This window comes from Peromyscus californicus, unplaced genomic scaffold, assembly GCF_007827085.1.
Source record: "Peromyscus californicus insignis strain IS unplaced genomic scaffold, ASM782708v3 Scaffold_5__1_contigs__length_169319896, whole genome shotgun sequence".
Classification (NCBI taxonomy): Eukaryota; Metazoa; Chordata; class Mammalia; order Rodentia; family Cricetidae; genus Peromyscus; species Peromyscus californicus.
The window spans coordinates 32,499,618-32,523,077 of NW_026294573.1; the positions used below are offsets into that span (position 1 = coordinate 32,499,618).

At 45.2% G+C, this 23,460-nt stretch overlaps 1 protein-coding gene across 4 annotated transcripts; it reads left to right on the plus strand.

Moving 5' to 3' along the window:
- Window positions 1-6,764: 6,764 nt before the first annotated feature.
- On the plus strand, window positions 6,765-23,256 carry LOC128096908 (zinc finger protein 69 homolog). 4 transcript variants are annotated; one of them, XM_052717033.1, is made up of 7 exons: window positions 6,765-7,061; window positions 7,698-7,803; window positions 9,309-9,564; window positions 11,199-11,287; window positions 16,947-17,073; window positions 17,839-17,934; window positions 21,873-23,256. In XM_052717033.1, the coding sequence occupies exons 3-7, from the start codon at window positions 9,438-9,440 to the stop codon at window positions 23,003-23,005; spliced, it is 1,572 nt and encodes a 523-aa protein (XP_052572993.1). In that variant the 5' UTR covers window positions 6,765-7,061; window positions 7,698-7,803; window positions 9,309-9,437; the 3' UTR covers window positions 23,006-23,256. The 4 variants fall into 4 exon arrangements, with proteins under 4 accessions (XP_052572993.1, XP_052572994.1, XP_052572992.1 ...); XM_052717034.1 differs by lacking the exon at window positions 7,698-7,803 and having other exon boundaries at window positions 21,873-22,049; window positions 22,287-23,256; XM_052717032.1 differs by lacking the exon at window positions 7,698-7,803.
- Window positions 23,257-23,460: the final 204 nt, after the last annotated feature.

Below are 23,460 nucleotides of genomic sequence, written 5' to 3' on the forward strand. Positions count from 1 at the left end.
ATCTGCCTGAAACCCATGGTAACCAGAATAAATACCAAGCTCTTTGGAGATAGATAATTGGGAATAGGGTCCCAAATAAATGGCAGATTACTAAAGTCCCACTTTATTCATGTAGCTAAAATGTCCCCAGCTTTGGAGACAGACAGTACTGAGGTAGAAATGAAGCCTTGCATTCTGCTGCTGGACCTGAGCTAGTGGGCAGATTCTGAGCCTCCTCAAGAAGGCGAGGCTGCCATCCTGAGAGGGGAACTTAAAGTACTCCTGGTGTGTGTGTGTGCATCTCCCTCCTGATCTTCTCCAAAGGTGACTGTGCAAGGTGCATTCCAGCTGTTAGCTGTTGCCAATTCCTGGGTATATGTAATTCCCTTGTCCAGTTATCTCAGAGACAGTATGGAGCCCAGGTAATGAAAGGTTTGCCCTAAGAAAGCCTCACCCAACAGGACTTTCAACCTCTCTGACAGATAGATCCTCAAGTCCTGAGTGGCGTCTAGTTGGTATCTTTAGCTCTCTTCCCTCAGGCAGATTCGATTCACCAGAGAGGGTTTTCAGATATATCTATAAAGTGTAGACCAGGTGGAACATTCTGGAAAGAAGGCTGAGAGTCCTAAGTTCTTTGTGTATATTTTCATTTATTCTCACCCCATCCTATCCTCCATGTTCAGCACAAAAGTCGTCCTCCTCTGTGCCTGGTGCCCACTAGTTCTGAGTCCCCTCTGAGATGACATCTCCAGTCTCTGGAAAAGATACAGAGGACTGCAATATGACCCCAGAGCACAGGGATGCTGGGAATCAGCATTGCTTCAACAGTGTCTCATGAGAATTCCGCTCTTAACATCACTTTCTCTCCCATTTCCAGTGTGCCCCAGGCAATCCGCCACTTGGGATCCTGCAAGGGAAGTCAGCCCCTTCCGGATCTTCTCGATGCTTCTTCAGCCTTTTCAGGGCTCAAGTCTATTTAGCACCCATCTCCCTGTTTGCCAGTCTCTAAAATGTTACTTTTCTCCTTTCTCATTCAACTTGTCCTGTCGATTTATGTCTGTGAATAAAACCCCTGTCCAGAGAAGATGAAGAGGGGTAATCCTGCTTGCCCTCATGTGCTAGTGAACACTGTTCCTTGAAAGAGAAAAGGCTCCCATAAAAACTGTGGAGTCTTCAAGTGAGGTGGAAGGTTGATCTATAAGCTGAATGGAAACTAGGCATGCCTGAAATTCCCACACTTCAGAGTCTGAGGCAGGAGGGTTGCTGTGAGTTTGAAGTCAATGTAGGCTCAATGGCAAGATCTTGTGTCAAAAATAAGTAAAAATGAACCGAGCGAATTCACTGGCATCAGAAGCTCAGACCCAGTGTAAACTGACTGTAAAGGACAATTTTAACTGTTAGGAACTTACCCTTTCAAATGTTAACTGAAGTATGTCCTGTGTCTAGGAAACTACAAATTGTTCCATGGATAGCTTGGCGAATTGTCTTTCCAGGGTGTGCTATCCTTATCTCAGGCCCCTTAAATACGAGATTTCAAGGACACTATTATTTGGGGAGGGTATGCAGGCTGGTTAGACATGATAGCTCACTTCACAGGAGAGGGTGACTTCCAGCTCATTGTTCACACATTCAGGGACTGATCTGGGTTATCTCAGAAGCAGACCCTGAGACAAAGAAGGGCACACACGTCGCTTATTTGTGAAACTCAGGAAACACCGGTGGGAAGTGGAGGAAAGGAGACAGGACAGGAAGACCGTGAGTAAGGGGAGGTTATTTTGTAACTTGTTTTGTATGACACTGAGTCAGATGCCTTCATCCCTCTTTCTTCTTTCTTTCTTTCTTGGAAACCACCTTACTATGTAGCCTGGCTATCCTTAAACTCCCCGTCTCGCTGCTGGGATAATGGGACTTTGCAACCATGCCTGGTGGAAGCTGAACTTTTGGTCATAACATTCTTTTCCCTCTAGTGGTAGTGGCTAGACCAAACCCAGGGCCACCGCCTTGCTAAGAAGGGACTCTACACATTGTATTTTTCATTTTAAAAAGCTTTTTGTGTGCGGGTATTTTGCCTGCATGTTGTCCGCTTGACCACTGGGACAGCTCTTTAGCCCCGAATTACAGATTTTCAAAGGGATCATTTAGTGGAACTGTTTTATTATTTTTAGGTTAATTTTTTTAATGAACTTTTTAACATTAAAAAATTTTTACATCATTTTAAGACTAGAAATCCTTTATATAGACATTTAAGTCTTTGTTTCTGTATTATGTCAAAACAATATGCAGTTAAGCAACAGGGAGACTCGGAGATGGGAGGAGAGTATGAAGTGCACGTCGAGGCCATCACACAGGACACAGGTGGCACAGTGACTTGTACCTGGTAGGTGACTTGTATCTCACAGTGGAGCCTGGACCACAGCAGAACATCTGTGAAAACCAGTTTCTTCTACCTGCAGATAACACCCCCTTAAAACTGAGAAGCAATTCCAGTCTCCTCACTGAGAAAAGGTCATTAGAGATATGTCAAGTGACGAGATTTACTAGTAATTGTTTTATTAAAAAGCTGAAGCCGGCCGGGCGGTGGTGGTGCACGCCTTCAATCCCAGCACTTGGGAGGCAGAGGCAGGTGGATCTCTGTGAGTTCGAGGCCAGCCTGGACTACAGAGTGAGATCCAGGACAGGCACCAAAACTACACATAGAAACCCTGTCTCGAAAAACAACAAAAAACAAACAAAAACCCCAGAAAACAATGTGTGTGGGAGGACAGACACACACACACACACACACACACACACACACACACACGGGGGGGGGGGGGGGGGTTGCTCACTTCTATTAGGGATGTGTAGGAGTTCTCTAACTCCCACTGCGACAGCGGCCAGTCTGGGTACAGTACACACCTCATTCTTTGCCCTTTTGTTTCCCCTCCTGGGCCATGGCTAACCAGATCTTTTGCCCCTTTTCCCCACTGATGACTTTTTCCCCTTTCCTTTCCTTCCAACCCTATTACAGAGCTGAAGTTGATCTGCACAAATACATAAAAATTAAAAACACTTTGAGTCAACTAGCCGACTTAGAGTGTTTTTAAGTTTCTGCACTTAGTAACGAGACTTTTTACGTATTGGGGCTATTTCTACCAGCTCTGGTCTCTTTGGACACTCAGTCATTCATCTTCCCATCCCCTCCCCTCCCCCAGACTTCAAAGAGCTGCCCAACCCCCAGGGGATGGGGGGAGCTGCTTTTGAGCTCTCAGATCCCCTGGACCTGGTCCCCGGTATCAGCAACTATTCGTTGCTGAATGGGTGATGCAGATGATGGATTTGGGTTGTTTCTGAGGATTAGTTTCTCAGAATCACTGTTCTAAATTGTCTTTAATGAATTAGAAGGGAATTCAACGCAAGCTTTCACTGTAGCCCTTTGTTTACAGAGGTCTAATAAAAAATGTTAGTTGGCTCATTTCTAGAAATGCTGTTTCAAATAAATATATTATTTTGCATTGTTATGGTAGAATAAACTAGTACTAACAGATGTCAAATTTTACAATGAATTTTGGACCATCAGTTCCACCACATATTATATGACCTGCGTCATAACAATATGGATATAATTAACACTAATAAACTATATCAAGTTATTAAGATAGTGTTTTGGCCTGAAGATAGGGCTCAGTCAGTATATAATTTGCCATACAAGCATGTGGACATGAGATAGAGTCCCCAGAATACATGTTAAAAAAGCTAGGCACAGCCCAGAGTAGTAGCACATGCCTTTAATCCCAGCATTTGGGAGGCAGAGAAGGGTTGGTCTCTGAGTTCAAGGACAGCCTGGCTGTATATCAAATTTCAGGCCAGCCAGGGCTACATAGTAAGACCCCATCTCAAACAAACAAAACCAAACCCCAATGGTACCTACCTATGCTTGTAATTTCAATGGCTGGAGGAGGCTGAGACAGACCAGTTTCTGGGGCTCACTGGGAGACCCTGTCCTAAGCAAAAAGGTGGATGAATCCTGAGGAATGACGTCTGAGGCTGACCCTCTGACCTCTACACACATGCACTAGTATGGAGTCACACGAGAGTGTTTTAGCTTAGCTTAAAACAGACTTTTACTCGTTAGCACTTGTGCTGTCACGAACCAACGCTTTGATGGTATCATTTCTCACTTGATTTACTGCAGCCTTGCATTTACTACAGGTTAGAGCCAGCAGAGGTCTGATTATACTAACATAAAAGTTTGGGGCTGGAAAGATGGGCCAGGGAGTAAAGGCACTTGCTGCCAAGCCTGGTGACCTGAGTTTGATTCCCGGGACTCACGAGGTTAAAGGAGAGAACCAATTCCTGCAAGTTATCCTGACTTCCATATGCATGCTGTGTATGTGTACTAAAAGTAGAAGTTGGATCGTGTTGACTCTCGGTTCCGAACTTTGCAGTGGCATCCCATTTCTTTCAGAATTGCCACAATGTTTTTACCATGGTTTGCCTCAAACCATACTGAAGTCTTGCGTCTGACTACTACACCAGCTCCCATCTCAGGGACTTTGTTCTCTGCTAAGACAGTCTGTCTTTCTTTTTTGTTGTTGTTGTTGTTGTTTTTCAAGACAGGATTTCTTTGTGTAGCCCTGGCTGTCCAGAACTGGCTCTGTAGCCACATTCAGAGATCCACCTGCCTCTGCCTCCTGAGTGCTGGGATTAAAGACAGGGGACACTACTGCCTGGCTAAGACAGTCTTTCTATAGCTAGCCATGTCCTGACTTCTTTCAGGCCTCTGTTCAAAGAGCATCACATCAGAGGGCACTTTCTTAGCTGCCTTCCATGAAACAGCCCCCACTGCATAGAGCTATTCTCAGTACAATCACAATTGGATATCTTTTATCATTCCTTTCTCCTCATTACTAGTTTGAAGTTGCATATTCCTGTCTTTCAATGGTTATCTGAGTTACAGCATGCATTGAAAACTCTTATTAGGTTACTTACATACAAACATGCACACATATACACACACAAATATTGATGAGCCTTCAAAAATTTTTTATAGTTTCCAGGTATCTGCCAAAGTAATCCAAGTTATGTTTTATTTCTTTAAATTAAGGAAACATTGGTTTTTGGTGCCCCTCCTGGGACCTGGGAGGTTGAATTAAGAGCCTCAGGCAGGCTGAGTGAGTGACCTAATACCACATGGAACTACACCCACAGCTTGGTTATCTGTAAGTCTGCATTTGGCACTGTAACTGAAAACTTACGTTTAGGAAGCCAAGCACTTACAATTATAATGTTGTCTGCAAAGGAAGACACATATTTATTTTTTTCTTGTAACATGACCGTAGAGACAAAAAAAAAAAGACCCAAAAATGGAATAAAGTGTTCACAATTTAACAATCAGACTGTGGGGAACCAAGAATGACTTGTGGTGTCTTGTACAAGCATTTGCAGGCTACCTCTGAATGACACGTGGTGTCAGACCAGGAGGTAACTAGTGCTGTGAGACAGACGACAGGACAGAAGTCAGCTGGTCCCTTGAGTGTGGACATCACCCACACAAACTGGCCCAGGAGATAAAACTAAAACTAGTTTTGCCGGCTTTTCAAAGGCCTCCCACCCGCTCTCAGCCATGCTATCCCTTCTCCAGGAGCGCCGTGTGCGGTTGTACAGCAGTGTGTTCAATAAACTCTCCACTGCCGGTTTCTCTCTTTTTTTTTTTTTGCAAATTCATTAACAGCCCAAGTGGCACTGTCTTCAACTCAATGGACAGTCAGAGATAACCTTGAACCTAGATCACAGCCGGAGACAGGAAAAGTTTTGCAGCTTGGAAATTACGCCAGTGTTGTTCCACTTCAAGCCCTCCTCCCCCAAACAACCACTACCTCCTTAAGGGAAGAGCCAGCCCTTTGAGGTCCTAGTCAGGTAAAGAGGACCTCCTAATGTCCATCCCAACTCGTTATCCTTTTTCCTCCTCTTCTCTGAGCGCAAAACCAAAGTTCTGTTTTCCAGCTAGCTGGGCAAAAGCCGCTTCCAACTTGGACTAACTTTCTGGATGCTGCCTTTCCAGTTTTTGCCCTGGTCAGTCAGTCTCTCCCATCTCACCATCTCTCAGGTTATCTTCGAATGGGTTCAGTTTTGTTTTCTATGTTGACTAACCTTACACAGATAAGTCAAAATGAGGCACTGAGGAAGGCTAATCCTGTCGGACTGGCGACTTTTAAGAGGAACGTGGGTCCTAGAGACACCAGGCGCTTCCCCCAGCGGCAGGCACACAGGAGACACCCCGTGAGAATTTGGGAAGAAAGGGGCCGTAGCCTCCAAGACCGTGAGAAAACACATTCTATTGTTTAAGTCACCCGGTGTGCGGTGTTTTTTTAAGGCAGCCTTAGCAACCTGATGCATGCCTTTAGGGACATTAAAAATACATACCCCGGATTTTTTTTTTTTAAGTTTATTGTTTTCTAGGCCCCTGTTGCCATTTGGGTTGTCGTCTATTTACTTTTCTACTTATCGATTTGGCCAGAATGAGGTTAGGAGAAGGCAGGAACTGCTTGCTATTTAAGGCTGCATCCTGAAGCCTGAAGAAGAATGAAAGAATGACGGAGAAGCGGCTTCCCCAGGAAGACCGGCTGGGCTACCCGGGCCCCGGAGACCCTGAGCAGACGCCGGTGGCTCCGCTGGGCACCGCCCCTGGCTCTAGCCGTCACCGGCGGCTTCCGGCTTCCGGGATCTGGGTCGCGAGGCAGCCGGGAGGGCGGAGCCACGGGCAGGGCGCCGGCGCGGGCGGCGTGGGGTGGGCGGGTCCCGGGTGGAGGCGCCGGGCCCGCGCAGGGGCCTTAGGGGCGGGGTGAGACGGCCGCACTCCGGCATCTGGACCGCAGCGGCGCCGGGCGTCCTCGGCTGGAGCAGGAGATGCTCGGGTAGGACGGCCCTCCGCGCCGAGCCTCGCTCCCGGGTGCAGCGGGAGAAGCCGGTGTCCAGTCCCGAGGCCGACGGTACCCTACGTCCCCACGGAAGCCTCGGTGCGCGCTGGGCGCCGCGGTGTGAGCGTGGAAGGCTGGCGGGAACGGATCCGCGCCGCCCGGGGCTGCTCCAGATCTCCTCCCGTGAGTAGGCAGCCCCGCTGCGGGACTGAGGGCTGGTCGGGGTGACTGGCTAGCTGCGAGGTTCCGAGTGTGGGTTCCAGCAAGCTTCTGTGACTGTCAGCTGCTCCGGAAGAAACAGCTGAAAGTTTCTGCACTTAGTAACGAGACTTTTTACGTATTGGGGCTATTTCTACCAGCTCCGGTCTCTTTGGACACTCAGTCATTCACCTTTCCCTCCCCTCCCCCCGACTTCAAAGAGCTGCCCAACCCCCGGGGGATGAGGAGAGCTGCTTTTGGGCTCTCAGATCCCCTGGACCGGGTCCCCGGTATCAGCAACTATTCGTCGCTGAATGGGCGATGCAGATGATGGGTTTGGGTTGTTTCCAAATTTGCTGCTACGGTCAGTTCTGCAATGGTTCTGGTTGTACTTGACATACCGTATTTTTTTCCATTCGAGTTCTATGGGAGCACGTACCCCTCTGTCAGTTTTAATTATTTCTGAAAGGAGGATTCATTTCTCCAGCTGCTGGGCATCTTGGGTGCGTGATGATGTCGGTTGCTGTTTGCTCGTGCCAAAATGCAGCTGTGTGGGTTGTTTTATCAACTGAGATACTCAAGCTGAACTTTTTTTTTTTTCCCTTTGGTTTTTCGAGACAGGGTTTCTCTGCGTAGTTTTGGTGCCTGCCCTGGATCTCGCTCTGTAGACCACACTAGCCTCGAACTCACAGAGATCCAGAGACCCTCCGGAGTGCTGGAATTAAAGGTGTGCGCCACCACTGCCCGGCCGAGATACTCAAGCTGAACTTTAAGTTCAGATTTCTAATTGTTTATTAAAAAAAATAACTTTAAGGGGCTGGAGAGATGGCTCAGAGGTTAAGAGCACTGACTGCTCTTCCAGAGGTCCTGAGTTCAATTCCCAGCAACCACATGGTGGCTCACAACCATCTGTAATGAAATCTGGTGCCCTCTTTTGACCTGCAGTCATACATGCTGTATACATAATAAATAAATAAATCTTTAAAAAAAAATAACTTTAAAAGATGATGCCATGGGGCTGGCGAAGATGGCTCACCCGGTAAGGGCTTTTGCAGCCAAGTCTAATGCCCTGAGTTCAATCCTGGTGGAAACAGAGAATCGACTCAAAAGTTGTTGTGTGGCCTCCACACGCACCCCCCCCCCAATAAATAAGCACATGTAAATTTTTAAAAATTAAGATAATGCTGTTGTACAGCTTTAAAATGAAAAGGTTTTAATTATTAACTTAGCATTTGCTGAAGACCTAACATTGTCTCAGCACCGCATTCCTGTGCAGTACAGTTACCATCCTCATTTTAGAGACTGGGACACAGAAGCCCAGACTTGAAATGTTTAGAGCTTTATGTGCAGGTCTCAGGGTTCTGACATCAAAGATTCTTTCTTGACTCCAAATACATAAGCAGGCAGAAGGAGCATGCAACTTACCAGGTAGGAAGTCAGGTCAGAGTGTGTGGACGTTTGTACATTTTTGGGTGCTTGTCTCTGTATCTGTGTGTTTGGAGTTGATGGGTACTTCTGTATCCAGGACACTGTTATTTCAATATTGATGCCAAGTCTTATAGGCCTTTTTGCAGTTATAAATACATTTCTGGACTTCTGGCTGTATGATGGATGCTCTGGATCATGTCTTTCTTTTTTTTCTCTCTTTTTTTGGTTTTTCGAGTCAGGGTCCTGGAACTTACTCTGTAGACCAGGCTATCCTCGAACTCACAGAGTTCTGGGTTTAAAGACATGTGCCACCACCACCTGGCTGGATTGCTCCTTTCTTGCCTTTTGTTCCTCAAGTGTGGATTAGTGGGATGGCTCAGTAGGGAAGGGCGCCTGTCACGCCTTACAACCTGAGTCCAAACCCTGTGACCCACGTGGTGGAAGGAGAAAATGGACTCCCATAAGTTGTCCTGTGACCTCCACCGGGCACCGCGGCACAAGCACACAGACAAATAAATGAATAAATAAAGTTTTCAACCGGGCGGTGGTGGCGCACACCTTTAGTCCCAGCACTCAGGAGGGAGAGGCAGGTGGATCTCTGTGAGTTCGAGGACAGCCTGGCCTATAGAATGAGTTCTAGGACAGCCAGGGCCACACAAAGAAACCTTGTCTCCAAAAAAGAAAAGGGGAGAGAGAGAGAGAGAGAGAACACAAAGGTCTCAAACCAGCTCACAGGACTGTCTCCCAAAGAAACATTGTCTGCTTCCAGAGTTCTTCGGGTCACACTGGTCTCTGATGTTTCAGGGTCTCAACCAACTTTGGTGGGTAGAAGCTTACGATCTGAGGAGGACCCTACACCTGGGAAGCCTGTCATCAAAAGTTCCAGCAGTTTCCCCACCAGAAGTTGCCACCCCCAGTTAGGTGGGCACCGTCATGCCTCAGCAGCTCCTGATCACCCTGTCCACTGAGGCCAGCACCTGGATGAAGTTGAACCATCCTGGGAAGACCAAGGAGGGGCGCCCCCTGTGGGAAGTTGTGACAAAAATGTTTGAAGGAGAAGGTGAGAACAGCCTGAAAGTGGGAGAAGCGGTGGTCTTTTGGGGATAAGTTAGGGATAAGAAGGTCTATGTGGGGTGCATGTTTGATTTGGGGGTCGGGATATTTATGAAGGAAATGCTGGGCTCCAGGTGACTTTTACTATGCACCACTTCCATTTCTCATCCCCAGATGCAATATACAACAGGAAGATGGGCTGGCCACAGAATACCACCCCACTCCCACCACACCCCACCCCCCAGCCACCAGGTTCCTGAGTATGGGAATCTGACTCAGAACCGGAGAATCAAAAACTCTGTCCCCTGAATCTCAGGTTTTCTGCAAAACTCTTGGGCATCTAGACTCTAGTCACTGTCTTTGACAAGTATTAATCTTTTTGTCATTGTCTTCCTCTAAGTGGCAGGATCGAAATGTCTGACTGCTCTCATTTCTCCTAAGTTGTCAATTCCTTTTCGTTGTTGTTTTTAAGATTTATTCATTTATTATAGTGTTCTGTCTGCATGTATACCTGCTGCCAGAAGAGGGCACCAGATCTCATTATAGATGGTTGTGAGCCACCATGTGGTTGCTGGGAATTGAACTCAGGACCTCTGGCAAAGCAGCCAGTGCTCTTTACTGCTGAGCCATCTCTCCAGCCCGATTGTCAATTCCTTTAAGACCTGCCCAAGTCTCAGTCTGTTCGAAAGTAATTAGCTGGGGAGAGGAGTAAGTGTTTCATGTGATCTCTTCATTCACATCCATAATGCTTTGCATTCGGCCAAGTGTTTTGTTTTGTTGTTGTTTTTTATGTTCTAGCTGAGGGGCTTTGACTAAGCATCTTAACAGATGGAAGAAAAAAGAATAATTACCTCTCTTTGTTGTTGGTAATGGTGTTTTGTCTGTGTCTCATGTGTAGCCCAGCCTGACCTCCAACTTGCTATGTAGCAGAGGCTGGTCTTGAACTCTTTACCCTCCTGCTTCCACCTCCTGATTGCAGGGATTAGAGGTGGGTGCCACCATGCCTGGCATGAATAATTATCTTGAATGCTTATTGTTCATTGATGAGGTAGACACATGAGATAAAAATAGTAGCAGATAGCCTTAAAAGAGTTCTTTGGCATACAATGGGCATGACGCCGTCCTCTGATTGCATGTACTAAGGCATTTCCCCAAGGCAAATACCACTGAATCAGGTCTAGAAGAGTGTCTTAGTTTTTTTTTTGTTTTTTTTTGTTTGTGTGTGTGTGTGTGTGTGTGTGTGTGTGTGTGTGTGTGTGTGTGTTTTAATTGGAGAAAGGATAGAAAAATCTGTACCCCAAGGAGTGGGTCACAGAGTGAACCGTACAGTGGGGAATGCTCAGCCTAATCAAAGGTTAAGAATGTGGTGCCAAGCTGAGTGGGTGGCTGAGGCCAGCCTGAGTGACAGAGTGAGACCCTGTCTAAAAAGAAGAGCAAGCCCCGAGTGGTGTGGAAAGCTTTAGTCCCAGTGCTCAGGAGGCCGAGGCCGAGGCAGGCAGGTCTCACAAGTTCCAGGCCAGCCAAGGCTCCATGTGCTTTGTGAGTATATGGGGAAGGAGCCCCTGCCAGTGGGGCTGGGGAAAGTTTTTCTGTTTGGTGATCTGGGTAGGCACGCACCTCGTGGTTTTTCTCCTTCTGCAGCTCCGATATCCCATGGTACTGATGATGGGAGCCAACGAGAATGTTTATCGGATGGCGTGAGCCCCAGCGTCCCTGCAGCGGAATCCCAGGTGTGGTGGAATTTCCTATCATTTTCCTCACATTCCTTCTTAGATTTTAGGGATGTAAACTGTCTTTCTGAGAAGTGGAAGTAGGTAAAGACCAATAATTCAATCTGGGGAGTTCCATACAAGTTCCTTATATATAAATAATTAGAGTTCTGTGGTGGCAGTGTCCATTTTTATAGTGACTTCATCAGAAATGAACATTGTCCTAATTTCAGGGTAGAAAGCAAAGAGAGCAATACTGTTCCACTCCAGCTCCAAACCGACAGAAACCGTCTAAGATAAACATCCGTAAAAGAACCAAAGCGCTGGAGGGAGGGCTCCATGGCTGGGAGTGCTTGCTGCACACTGGAGAAGACCTGAGTTCCGATCCCAGCCTCGGCATAACAGTCTGGGTGTGCTTGTAACCCCAGTGCTGAGGGCGACAGAGATAAGAGGATCTCTGGGGCTTGCTGTTTGCCAGCCTCACTGAAGAAACCAAGCTTCAGGTTCAGAGAGAAACTCTGCCTCAACGGAATAAGGCGGAGAGTGACATGATAGAGGATACCCAGTGCCCTCCTTATGTTCCACCTCTGCAAACACAGGTGTCTTGTATAATATTTGAGGGACCAGCCTTAATATTATACACCCCAGGGGCTCAGGAGAGAGAACTACTAATGGCGAGGACTATTTTCAGAAAATAGATTCTCAGCACACTGAGCTCTATAGTCCACTTGCTTTAACTCCTCTGGCATAACATCCTATATACACAGCTTCAGTTCTGTTCTCGTGCCTAACTCCTTTCTTGCCTGATTTCTCTATCTATTACTCCCTCTAAGTTCTATCTTAATTCTCTCGTCTTAATTCTGCCTCATCTAGGTCCTTTTCAGCTTGTTCTTACCCAGCTAGTTCTTCCCCATCTGGCTCTTCCTCATCTTCCATCTCATTCCTCTAGTCCTCTCTTCTAGCCCTTCAACCTAGTTCTTCCCCATCTCAGTTTGTTCCTCTCAAGTTCTTACCCGTCTAGTTCTTCCATACTCTTTTTTCTTCTCCGTCCTCGTGCCCTGGAAGCCCTGGTATGTAAAGCCAGGCTTCCAGGGTCAAATGGAGGGGTGATAAGAATCACATTGAGAGGCAATAACCGTTAATTATCATTTGCAACCCCAAAAGGAAGTGACCAATGGGGAAATGAATTAACAACTAAGGGCAAAATTCAGGTAATATCTAAGAAGAGGGATCTTATGTGCTCCACTATAGTCTTAAATGTGATTGGTAGAAAATATTAAGAATCTATAACTTGCTAGGTCAATGGGAGAAAATAAAACTGTCTTCTTTTTTCCTGTGACTCCTATCTGTCCAAGCTATCTGCCATTTTTCTGCAGGGTGGGGGAAAGTGTGCTCAGTTGCTAGGCAACCTGTGTACGGCTAGATGCCTCTGGTGATAGTTAAAGGGAGATCTGGAACTAGAGGTAAGGTTTGGGAAAGGAGGAAGAAAAGCTTAATTGGCACATCTGCCAGGCCTTCTCAAACAGGTAGCCTGGATGGTTAAGTCTGTTCTTTGAGAGTACAGAGGTATCTCTGATCAGGTACTTTCCTCCATCTGGGGATGGACCCGGCTGGATGCTGCCAATGATGATAATTACCGGGAGGCTTGAACTGGGGCTGTCAGTGCAGAAGGTTATCTAAATATTCCTAGAAGTGGTTAGGTAAGGAATTAGAGGTCTATAAAGTTAGTAAGGGTGTAAGAAAGGAGGGTCCGAGCTAAATTGTGTAAAGCTATTACTTAACGTCCACCTGACCTAAGCGGTGTCTCCTTGTGGAATTTATCTTAAATCAGGAGACTTGCATGTGGACTGTTATTACTGCTAGTCCTTGAAAGTGGCCAAGGGAGATATCAGATTCCAGAGGAAGCCTTTCCTGAGGCTGTTCTCCAAATACCTGGAATGTGTATGTCCAGAGAGTGATCAGTCCACACTGTTAGCCCTTCTTAGGGAAAAGTCAATTGGGAAAACTATGAAGGCACATGATTTTCATAACAGAAGACAGCTGATATATAACAAGCCAAGTAACACCAAAAGCTCCTTGGAATTTGGCTTCCTCTGGAGGAAATCCTTGATCCCTCCAGGTAGTGACTTTGCCATAACCAGCTGAGTTCTTATGATATATTCTGCAGCCCACAGCACAGGTACACACACCTGCACATGTGTACATATGCTACACACACATACATGCACAACAGATTGGAAAAGCAGTTTCTAACATAAATCATAACCATCAAATGTGTAAGCGAGAAGTACATTCCAAAGTTTCTAGTGATCTGTGTGCATGACTGTGACCATTGATATAGTATTAAAAACAGCCACATGAGAGGTAAATAGAGAAAAAAGTGGCCAGGCCACATAGACCACACCTTTCTCAGGTGAATAGGAAACAAAAGAATCCAGAACCATTTGGGGAATTGTGTCAGAAGTAGGTCATCACTGCCTGATAGAAGTTTTGTTGGGACAGAAGGAAATTCTAGAATAGGTATAAAGAAATACTTACAGACACTGGAGAGATGGCTCAGTGGTGAAGAGCACTTGCTGCTCTTACAGAGGACTCAGGTTGATTCCCAGCTCCAGTTGGATCCAACACCTCTGGCCTCATGGGCACCTGCATGTACATCGTGTACATACATACACTCAGGTACACACATACACATACAGTAGAGAAATAAATCTTAAAAAAAACCCAAATATTTACTAGGAGATTTTTGGAGGCCTGGAGAGATGGCTCAGTGATTAAAAGCATGCACTGCTCTTGCAGAGGACCTGAGTTTGATCCTAACATCCATGTTGGGTGCCTCAAAATTGCCTATAAGCTGGGCATGGTGGTACATGCCTTTAAGAGGCAGATGGATCTTTGACTTCAAGGCCAGCCCTGGTCTACAGAGCAAGTTCCAGGACAGCCAGGGCTATACAGAGAAACCCTGTCTCAAAAAACAACAACAACAAAAAAAAAAAAATTTTTTTTTAAAGAGAATTTCTTGGAAACAGAAGCATTTTCAGTGAAAATAATATGAGATGCAAAATTCAGTGGCTTGGGGCTTGTTTTTGTCTTGTGTGTGTGTGTTTTTTTTCTTTTTGTCTGTCTGTCTCTTTAGTTCTGACAGTTTTATTATTAATTAGTAGTATTATTTAGAAGAAAATAAGTTCTATTGAAATTTGGGCTTGAGGAAAATCACTTATGCTTCCTTTGAAGTTTCTCCCGTCTGAAACAAACACTTTGGACTGTCTTTTTCGTTGTTGTTTTTTGAGACAGGGTTTCTCTATGTAGCCCTGGCTGTCCTGGAACTCACTCTGTAGGCCAGGCTGGCCTCGAACTCACAGAGATCGCCTGCCTCTGCCTCCTGAGTGCTGGCATTAAAGGTGTGCACAACCCTGCCTGGCCTTGGGCTCTCTCCTTGAACAGACCTTCTTAGCATTACGCAATAGCCATCCGATTACAGCCATCCCACCCTGAACCTACTCAGTCTTATCTGAAGTGTGCTTCTTTTTAAAGCAGGGGTTCTCAACCTTCCTAACGCTGCGACCCTTTAATATACTTCCTTATGTTGTGGTAATCCCCAGGCATAAAATTATTTTTTGTTGCTACTTCACAACTGTGGTTTTGCTACTGTTAAGAATCGTAATGTGAGTATCTGGTATGCGACCCACAGGTTGAGAGGCCCCTGTTTTAAAGTCTAGCAGGGCGCCTTTGCCTGCAGCCTACTTTAACTTGGCTCTCCAGTTTTCCCACTTTGTTTGCACAGAGCCCTTTCCCGCCTTCCCTTTGAGCCTGTCTCCAGTCTGACCTTACGCAGCCAGCGCGTGCTGGTTTAGTCCGCTCACACGTGGGTGTTGATGTGGTGGCTTCTTTCTCTTCCTGTTTGTATTTGTTCCTGCGTTCGTCGTCGTCTACACCTTCTTTGGGATTGAATACTTTTTCAGGGTTCCATTTTGGTCTTATAATGAGTTTTGGCTACTTTTTAAAAGTCCCGTAGTGGTGCAGTCCCGTGAATCCAGCTCCCCGACCTTGTCTCTGTCAGTCCAGTCTACCTTAAGTGACAGTGACATTTGCTGCTCTGGCAAAAGACCTGGGTTCAGTTCCCAGCACCCACACGTGGCTCCTAACCATCTGTATGTAACTCCAGTTCCTGGGATCCAGCGCCCTCTTCTAACCTAGTGCACCAGGCACACGTGTGGTCCACATGCATGCATGTAGGAAAAAGACTCATACACATAAATAAACCTTCAACAGAAACAAACAGGCGACTTTGAGATTCCATCTCACTGAAGTCAGAATGGCTCTCATCAAGAAGAGAGGCAACAGATGCTGGTGAGGATGTAGGGGGAAGGAACCCTTACTCCCTGCTTGTGAACACAGCCATTATGGAAGTCATTATGGAATTTTCTCAAAAAAATTCAAGTAAGTCTTCCATATGATTGCATTATACCACTCCTGGGCACATACCAGAGGGCTCTGTATTCTACCACCAAGACACTCTGCACATCCATACTTACTGCTGTACTATTCACAGTAGCAAGAAAATGGAACCAGCCTCGCTGCCCATCAGCCTGTAGATTGCTGTGGGATGTCTCTCTGTACACTGTGAATGTGTGTTGCTCTGATTGGTCGATAAATAAAGCTGCATTGGCCTATGGCAGGGCTGGATGGAAGGTGGGAAAATCCTAGAGAGACAATGAAAGGAGAAAGGAGAGAAAGGAGACGCCAAACCACCATCCAAGAAGCAACGTGGAATGGGACGCAGGTAAAGCCACGGAACACGTGGTGATACATAGATGAATAGAAGTGGTTAATTTAAGATGAAAGAGCTAGCTAGCAAGATGCCTGCCATAGGCCACACAGTTGGTAATTAATTTAAGCCTCTGAGTAATTATTTTATAAGTGGCTGCAGGACCTTGGGGCCAGGTGGGACCGGAGAAACTTACCGCTGCATTTGATGGCTAATGCAGATGTGGTGTGCACACAATGGAACTTTTAACACGCTGTAAAGAAAAATGAAGTCGTGACATTTTCAGGACAGTGGATGGATCTGGAAATTGTATAAAGTCAGGGGAGCAGACTCAGAAAGACAAATACCACATGGTCTCTCCTGTGTGGATCCTAACGAAGAATGTCTGCATGTCTGTGTGTGGGTGGGGAAGTGTGGGAAGCCGTAGGAGATGAGAGGGACAAAGGTGTTGAAGTGGGAGGGGGCAGCGACGCTGGGTGACGTGAACGTGGGAAGGAGGCTGTGGGTGGACATGGAAGGGAACAAGCGGGCTTCAGGGGCACCAGGCCGAAGAAGGTTGGGGAGCCAAGAAAAACAAATTTTGTTTTAAAATGCCACAAGGAAACCTAACACTGTGTATGCTAATTTAAACTTTTTTCAAGAAAAACACACAAATGCGTAGGTATTAGGGACACTGAGTGTGAAGGCAAAAGCACCTCCTTCCCCGCCCGCCTGCTCGCCTCCTGTTCTCCCGTCCCAAAACTGCCTCCATCCGTGCTGTTCTTGGTCCTCTATTATAGCAGCGGTCTCTAGACAGACCCAGCAGCTACTCTTGGCGAAACTGGTGTGGAATCCCTCTGAACTTAGAATACTGCCAGAGCTCCTGAGGCTGTCTGGGGTGGACTGGCTCTCACTGACTGTTTGACATTCTAGGAAGCGTTGACTTTCAAGGACATAGCTGTGGACTTCTCCCAGGAGGAGTGGGGACAACTGGCCCCTGCCTACCGGGATTTGTATCGGGAGGTGATGCTGGAGAACTACAGAAACCTGGTGTCAGTGGGTGAGGACCAACCAGCCGTTCTGATTTCGTCTCTGCTGCTGTGATAAAAAAAAAAAGCAACTCCGGGAAGAGAAGGTTTATTCGTCTCATGATTTTAGTTCCAGTCCATTACTTTGGGGAAGTTGAGGCAAGAACTTAAGCATCACATCTACCGTAAAGAGCAAAGGCTAGAATACATCTTTGCTTGCTTGCTCTCAGCTAGCTTTCTCTACTCTCGCGTAGTCCAAAGCCCCAGACTGGGGAATGGTGCCACCCACAGTGGACTGAGGTCTTCTCTCATTAATTATGACAGCTTTCCACACCAACTTGATCTAGACAGTTCTTCAATTAAGAATCTTCTCAGAAAATCCACAAAGAATCAATAAAAAAGCTAAAAAATTATACATAAAAAAAGAATCTTCTTAGGTGATTAAAGGTTGTGTCAAGTTGAAAATTAAAAATTAACCATCATGCCAGCTTTCCTCCACAAACCTGCCCATTATGAGAGCCATTATTGGTAAACTGTTGATCTTAGGGGTTCACTGGGTTTTGACTGTGGGTTCTGTGTTAGAGATGTCTTGTTCCTTTGAAGACCATGTCAGGGCGTATCTGATGACTTCTTTAAGGGACAACTTTATTTGGTAGAGCTAGGAAAGAAAGATGTAACCCTGTTGGTTATCAGAACCCTGAATAGCCAAAAGCTGGACCAAAACTCTGAGGCCAAAACTCTGGGGCGGTTCTTAAACAGCAGCATCAACATTCATAGTTCTTTAACTCTCTGAGCAGGATATCGACTCTCCAAGCCTCGTGTGATTTCCCAGTTGGAGAAAGGAGAAGGACCATGGATGGCAGAGAGTCAAGGCCCAGAGGATCCCATTTTCGGTGAGACCAGGGTAGATGAGCCCTGTGGGGTAGGGATGCTAGAGTGCTGGGGTCTTCCTAGGCTGTGGGGAAGACTCAGGGCGCTGGCAGGGCCTACACTAGGTCTCACTTCAACCCTCCCATTGCTCCTTTCCTTCCCAAGCCTTGGCGAGTCTCCTCAATTAGAATGGAGAGAAGTCTTGTCCTCATTAGAGTTAAGTCAGATCCCCTCACAGGACCGGAAGGTCGTCTGACATGAAACATCTTATAGACGTTTGCTGTCTCTCTGAAACGGGTCTTTTTTTCAGTGCCAATCACATTGCACAGATCCTTTTCTCTTTTGCTTTTATTTCTCCTTTTCCCACTATAATTTTATAGTTTTCATTCTCCTTTTAACTCATGTATATAATTTTCCTCATAACAACTTCATAAAAAAGTCCTGCAAGAGGGTTGGCAAGACAGCTCGACACATGGAGGTCCTTGCTGCCATGACTAAAGCCCTGAATGTGACCCCTGGAACCCACAATGTGACAGGAGAGAACTGACTTCCTGAAAGTTATCCTCTGACCTCTGTCCACGTGTGCTGGGATATGTGTGCACACACAAACATGTAATTTAAATAATTAAAAGCTTTTCTCTCACAAATAATCAGGAAAGTTAAAAGAAATAATGCAGTAATGTTAAAGTGTTGGCAAAAATGCTGAGTTCTGAGAACACTCAAGCTAACTGGAATGCAAACAGTGAAACTGACTGAAAGGAGGTTTGGTGTGCCTAGTCAGATGAAGGGGCGTCTGGCCCATGACCCAGCAGCGCTGCGTCAGCCTGCTGTTTTAGAGGTATCCCTCGCCTGTGTGCACGGACAGATACGGATATGTGCATGTCGACCACAGCGTTTGTGTAACCTCTAGTGTGGAATTTAGGAGGCAGTAAGTAGCAGAAGGGTCAGGAACTCAAAGCCAGCCTGGTTTACATGAGTCTCTGCCTCAAAAAGAAAAAGGCTCAGGATTTTCTCCATGAAGGTCTTACACGTATTACATATCCTGTGTCGGATTTGTCATGAAATCCTGCATTCGCTACTATAGATGACAGATTTTTAGAATTATATTTTGTTTATTGCCGCTAAGTAGTAACACTTTACTTTGAACGTTTCTATTTTGACATATTTTTAAACTTTTATTCATTGTTTTCAGGCATTTTGAAACAGTATATTATTACTATGTAGCCCAGGCCGGCCTCAAACTCAAGGTGATCCTCCTGCCTCAGCTTGCTGAATATTGAGATTACAGGCAAGAGCCATCACACCCTGCTTGATATTCCAAAATTAATATCCATAATGATCGTAAGTAGTCAGCCACTTGTTTTACCCTGTTATAAATCATATTTGCTTGTACATCCTCCTGGGTTTTATCATCCATAACTGATCATGCTGAGACTAGCACAGGCTGTGGGGGCAGGAAACTGCCTGCACACGCCAGGACCACCAAGCAAGCAACAAGAAGAAAAAGAGGAAGGCTGCTATGGTTTTGGTTTTTAGCCTGTTTCTTGATGGACTCTTAAAAGTGACCTTGTAGAGCTCTGGCTTTGAAATGGGGAGCATTAACCAGCAACTGTGGTACAGGAGGGCAGGCCCTAAAGTCACACTCCTCTGTGTAGGAGGAGTGAGGCCAGCCTGGGGTACTTGAGACCCCATCTTTAAAAAGCAAAACCTCAAATAAACAAGTATTTATTTAATTTTTAATTCAGTGCAATAGCAAAATTCCAAATTCAAAGCTCAGTCTTAACTTTCTCTCCCTCAGCTTTGGATGGGGTACACAGATGGTTTCTTCCCATTATCCCCCTCCTATCCGGGACCAGAACCAAGGGCCTGCTAAACTCAAACTTTGTTATTGCCTCTGTGGTGGTGCACACCTTTAATCCCAGCATTTGGGGAGGCAGAGGCAGGTGGAACTCTGAGTTCGAGGCCAGACTGGTCTACAGAGTGAATTCCAGGACGTCCAGAGCTACACTGAGAAACTCTGTCTCGTAAAATCAAAAACCAAAAACAAAATAAAAATAAAAAAGAACTTACAGGAAATTATACCTTCCATGAATACAAACATGTCACCTGAAATATTAGTTAGTAATAGTGTAATGATTGCTAAGTAAGAAAACTAGCCAGAATTTAAAACTTTTTTTATTGAGTTTGTTTTTTGACAGTTTCATACATGTATTGTGTGCATTCTAATTATTATAATTAATCTTCCCATTGAGTCTCAAGAAATTATATATAAAATATAAAAACTAAAACAACTAGTCAGATTTTAAAGGACATTTACCTCAAACATAGTAGCAGCAGCCATTCTGGGTTTCTTATAAGTTTCCTTTACATAAATGATATTTCACAGGTACATTAATAGCTATAGGGAACAGAACATAGTCATTACAGCTTTTAGTTAATGGTAGTGTAATGCTCTTGTGAGTACTTTTATTTAAGATCCTAGGCTCTGAACTGGTGTCTGTGCTGCTGCTGGGGGTGTGTGGGACATCTTACTAATCCTTCTGAGACTGCTTGTGAAAAGCAGCTGTCAGTTTAAAGTCATCTTTATCCTAGAAGGCATAGTCCTTCGGTGTCATTCCTCAGTGTCACTAGAACACAACTAAGTCACCTGTGTGATGCAGAGCTAGCAGTTGACAGGTAGAGGCAGGAGGAGCAGGCGTTCGGGGGCATCGTTGGCTGTGTGAGGCCCTGTCTCCACACACAAAAAAAAAAAACCCTAAAAAAAAGAGACACTCAGAGAGAATTGAATGTTGCAAATTTTACAACATATAAAAACAGACGCAAACAACCTACTCATTGCTTTTTTTGTAATTTACTGTTTATTTTTGAGATTGGGTCTCATGTAGCTCAAGCTGGTCTTGAACTTCTGATCTTCCTGCCTCCACTTCTGGAGTGATGGGATTGCAGGCATATGCCATCTCATCTAGTTTATTCAGTGACCCAGGGTTTCATATAAGCTAGGCAAGCACTGCCAACAGAACAGCCCCATTCTCTATTTCTTAATTTCATTTCTTATTGCCTGGCCAGGCTGCATAACTATATCTTGTAAATGGACATTTCTTGTCCCGACTGCCTGGTCCCAAATAAACACACAGAGGCTTATATGAATTGTAAATACTCAACTGTTGGCGTAGGCTTGTTGCTAGCTAACTCATACATTTAAATTAACCCACATTTCTATTTATGCTTTGCCATATGGCAGTACCTTTATTAGCATGGCACATTCGTCTCCTCCCTCTGCATCTGGCTGGTGACTCCTGACTCCGACCTTCTCATTCCCATCATCCTTAGTTTGGTCGCCCTGCCTATACTTCCTGCCTGGCTACTACCCAATCAGCGTTTTATTAAACCAATTCCAATGACAAATCTTTACAGTGTACAAGAGGATTATTCTACACCAATATCTAAATACAGTGAAAAAAAAATCTCATGCTTCTTTCTGTACTGTTATCTAAATCTCTATTCTGTAACACTTACAGTGGTTGGTTTTTTTGTTTTTGTTTTGTTTTTTCCCTTTAATTTTTCAAGACAGTGTTTCTCTGTGTAACAGTCCTAGCTGTTCTAGAACTTGCTCTGTAGACCAGGCTGGCCTTGAACTCACAGAGATCCGACTGCCTCTGTTTCCCATGTGCTGGGATTAAAGGCGTGGGCCATCACCACCCGGCTAGTGGTTGCTTTTTTAAAAGATTTATTTATTTTATTTTATTTTTCTAGATTTATTTATTTATTATGTATACAGTGCTGTGTCTGCATGGCCAGAAGAGGGCATCAGATGTGGTTGCTGGGAATTGAACTCAGAACCTCTGGAAGAACAGCCAGTGCTCTTAACCTCTGAGCCATCTCTCCAGCCCCAGTGGTTGAGTTTTTTTCAAAGCATAATGAATGAGTTATCTGAATTCCTTTTTTTTTTCTTGTCTTTCAGATGAGAAAAGTAAACCAGAAACCAAAGAGTCAGCCGCAGAGTATGACACTTCCCTCAAGTTCCCTCAAAGCACCATGATGGAAAGGCTCATGGAGGAGGACACTGTTTGTTCTACATTGACAAAAGCCTCCAGCTACGATGAGACATTAGAAAGGCACCAGGAAACCCGTAGGAAAGGTGGGAGGCGAGTTGTTTTGACCCACAAAAAGGGACATCAAGAAGCGAACAAATTCGGGGAAAACCTTGAAGGTTCCAATGTTATTTTAGAGCAGAAGCACCATAAATACAACCCCGCTAGGAGGAGGAACAAATGTAAATTAGATTCAACTAACAGTCCAATGAGCTGCATAGGAGCCAGGCTGTATGGGTGTAATATATGTGAAAAAATGTTCAAACAACCTATTCACCTTACAGAGCACATGCGAATTCACACTGGTGAGAAACCCTTCAGATGTAAGGAATGTGGACGGGCCTTTAGTCAGAGCGCATCTCTTACTACACACCAGAGAATCCACACTGGAGAGAAGCCCTTTGGATGTGAGGAGTGCGGCAAAGCCTTCAGGCATCGCTCATCGCTCAACCAGCATCATAGAATTCACACTGGAGAGAAACCGTTCGTCTGTGATAAATGTCAGAAAGCTTTCAGCCAGAACATCAGCTTGGTCCAACACTTGAGGACTCATTCTGGAGAGAAACCCTTTAGCTGCCATGAATGCGGGAAAACTTTCCGACAGATTAGACACCTCAGTGAACACGTAAGAATTCACACTGGGGAGAAGCCCTATGCGTGCACTTCCTGCTGTAAAACGTTTAGTCATAGAGCATATCTCACACATCACCAGCGAATCCACACTGGTGAGAGACCCTACAAATGTAAGGAATGTGGGAAAGCCTTTAGGCAAAGGATACACCTTAGCAATCATAAAACTGTTCATACAGGAGTGAAAGCCTATGAATGCAACCGTTGTGGGAAAGCCTACAGGCACGATTCATCCTTTAAGAAACACCAGAGACATCACACTGGAGAAAAACCTTATGAATGTAATGAGTGTGGAAAGTCCTTCAGCTACAACTCGTCACTGAGCCGACACCATAAAACACACAGGAGGAACTCTTGTCAAGACAATGTCTAAAAAATGATACAGGCCATGGGAACAAAAGCACCTCTAAATTGGTGAATCTAAGCTTTCAAATTTCAGGACTCAGATAAATTTGAGAAGTTGATAATTATTAATAATGGCAACTTTTATTTTACCAATAGCGTAAATACATGCTACTATTGATTACCACTGTCTCACGTTTGCAAAATGATAAATTCAGCATTATGAAAAATTCACAATTTTTTTCTCATTTCTGGTAGATGAATAAATTATTTCTTTATGGATTCATTTTGGGAACTTCTGTTTCAAATGTTATCACCTGGGCTGGGGAAGTGGCTCAGCAGGTAAAGGCACTTGCCCCTAAGCATGGTAACCTACCTGATTTTGACCGTGGGCTCCGTGTGGTCGGAGGGAACTGGCCTCCACAAACTGGGCTCCGATCTCCGTGTGTGCTAGGCACACACACTAATTTTAAAACATTACCCCTG

Coding starts and splice junctions, on each gene's coding strand:
- LOC128096908 (XM_052717033.1), top strand. CDS start 9,438: ATGCCTCAGCAGCTCCTGATCACCCTGTCCACTGAGGCCAGCACCTGG. Junction 11,288..16,946: donor TCCCTGCAGCGGAATCCCAG/GTGTGGTGGAAT, acceptor TTGACATTCTAG/GAAGCGTTGACTTTCAAGGA. Junction 17,935..21,872: donor CCCAGAGGATCCCATTTTCG/GTGAGACCAGGG, acceptor CTTGTCTTTCAG/ATGAGAAAAGTAAACCAGAA.